This window comes from Cyprinodon variegatus, unplaced genomic scaffold, assembly GCF_000732505.1.
Source record: "Cyprinodon variegatus isolate N-32 unplaced genomic scaffold, C_variegatus-1.0 Scaffold23, whole genome shotgun sequence".
Classification (NCBI taxonomy): Eukaryota; Metazoa; Chordata; class Actinopteri; order Cyprinodontiformes; family Cyprinodontidae; genus Cyprinodon; species Cyprinodon variegatus.
Window position 1 is genome coordinate 2,291,513 of NW_015150476.1, and position 1,661 is coordinate 2,293,173.

Genomic DNA, 1,661 nt, shown 5'->3' on the forward strand with positions numbered 1-1,661 from the left:
GTTTTGGGGCTTTTCCTGTTTGGTGAGCACCACCCTCACTAGATCGGTAGCAGAAGGAAAACCGATGGGGTTTTGAAACCATCCAGGTCTGGTCGAGATCAGATCGGATCCACTTTTCCACAGGGGGAATGAAACCGACATTGCATGAGGAGAGGTGTAAGTTTTGTATCTTTTTTCAGCAGCAATAAGCAGATTAGATGCTAGATGGATCTACCTAGGTCTGATGTGATGAGGTAAGGGCTGAGCCAAAAAAAAATAGATTTATAGATCAGTGTAACCATCTAACCCTGACCTACAGTATGGTCAGAATGCATGGATCATGATATATAAAATTATGCAAAAAAAAAAAATTTATTTAGTTGGTTTTAAAAACTGAAATAAGTTAATACCTTTCAAATGAATAATTTCTCTAATGGAATTTGTACTTTGAGTATATTATACCTATACACAAACCCAAAGTTTAACATCTTTAATCAGCTGCCTCCTTCTCCTGCTTGCTTTTAATAGAAAATTACTGCACACAAACTGTTTTCTTAATTTTTTTTGATAAATAAAAAGATGTCCGTGTTGTAGGGCTGCTTATCAGACTATCGTCTTTCAGCTAGAGGAGACAATAAGATTAAAGACCTAACTGCATCTATTTTTGTGTCGCTGCAGGCTATGCCAATGAAGTCGGGGAGGCCTTCCGTGCTCTGGTGCCGGTGAGCTTCGTTTGGGGCAGCTATGCTGTGTCCACTGCTTATGTCACCGCCGATGCGGTGGACAAAGGCAAGAAAGCAGCTGTGGTGAGATATCACTCTTTGTTAAGATTATTTGCATAATTAGTCGTTGTAATGATATTTTAATCATCGATGAATTGGCTAGAAAGCTCACTCTTTTTCCATTTCTATGTTAACGTATCTGGTCAAATAAGAGTAACCACTGCTTTTTGGGGTATTTACATGAACTGCGTAAAACTTCAGTTTAAAGGCAACCAAAAATATGTCTGTGCACTGTCTATGTTTACAATACATCTCAGAGTATGTCATTTCCGTTTGATTTTATGTAGAACACAAACATTTTTCATATTTTTATGTAGTAGCATGAAAAATAAAGGATCTAATGAGCCACCACATCATTAAAAGGAAATCCAGTTATGTTGTGTTCCCTCTCTGCTCCTCCATCTGTTCCTCTAGGTCCATGGGGACAATCCAGGGAGGACAACACGAGTGGCGGTAGCTGTGGTGGACACGTTTGTGTGGCAGGCCCTGGCTTCTGTCATCATCCCAGGCTTCACCATTAACCGGGTGTGCGCCGCTTCCCTGTATCTGCTGGGCAGAACCACCAAGTGGCCTCTGCCTGTACGCAAGTGGACCACAACCGCTATTGGCCTCTCCACCATCCCCTTCATCATCACTCCAATAGACAGGTTGGTATAAGCTGCGTTTGTGCCCTGCTTGTATCTAGGTAAAATGCAAATTAAATATATTTAAGTCTTAACTTTTAAATAGTTTTAACTGCTCTGGCTGGTAAAATGACATTAAGCTCACCGGCTTTGATTGCAGCTGATTTGCAAAACACACAAGATGCCAGCTACCCTGTAAAGGTTGAAGTTTTCTCAATCCTCCATAACTGTTGGGCCTCTTGATAATGATATATTAAAAAAAACCTTAAACTTTATT

At 40.3% G+C, this 1,661-nt stretch overlaps 1 protein-coding gene across 1 annotated transcript in view; it reads left to right on the forward strand.

Moving 5' to 3' along the window:
* Positions 1-204: 204 nt before the first annotated feature.
* The window catches only part of mtfp1 (mitochondrial fission process 1), a 5,079-nt gene continuing 3,622 nt past the window's right edge, over positions 205-1,661 (forward strand). Inside the window, exons 1-3 of the mRNA XM_015392008.1 lie at positions 205-233; positions 626-785; positions 1,176-1,408. Of these exons, the coding sequence (XP_015247494.1) occupies positions 205-233; positions 626-785; positions 1,176-1,408 (422 nt within the window). The remainder of the gene's footprint in view (positions 234-625; positions 786-1,175; positions 1,409-1,661) is intronic.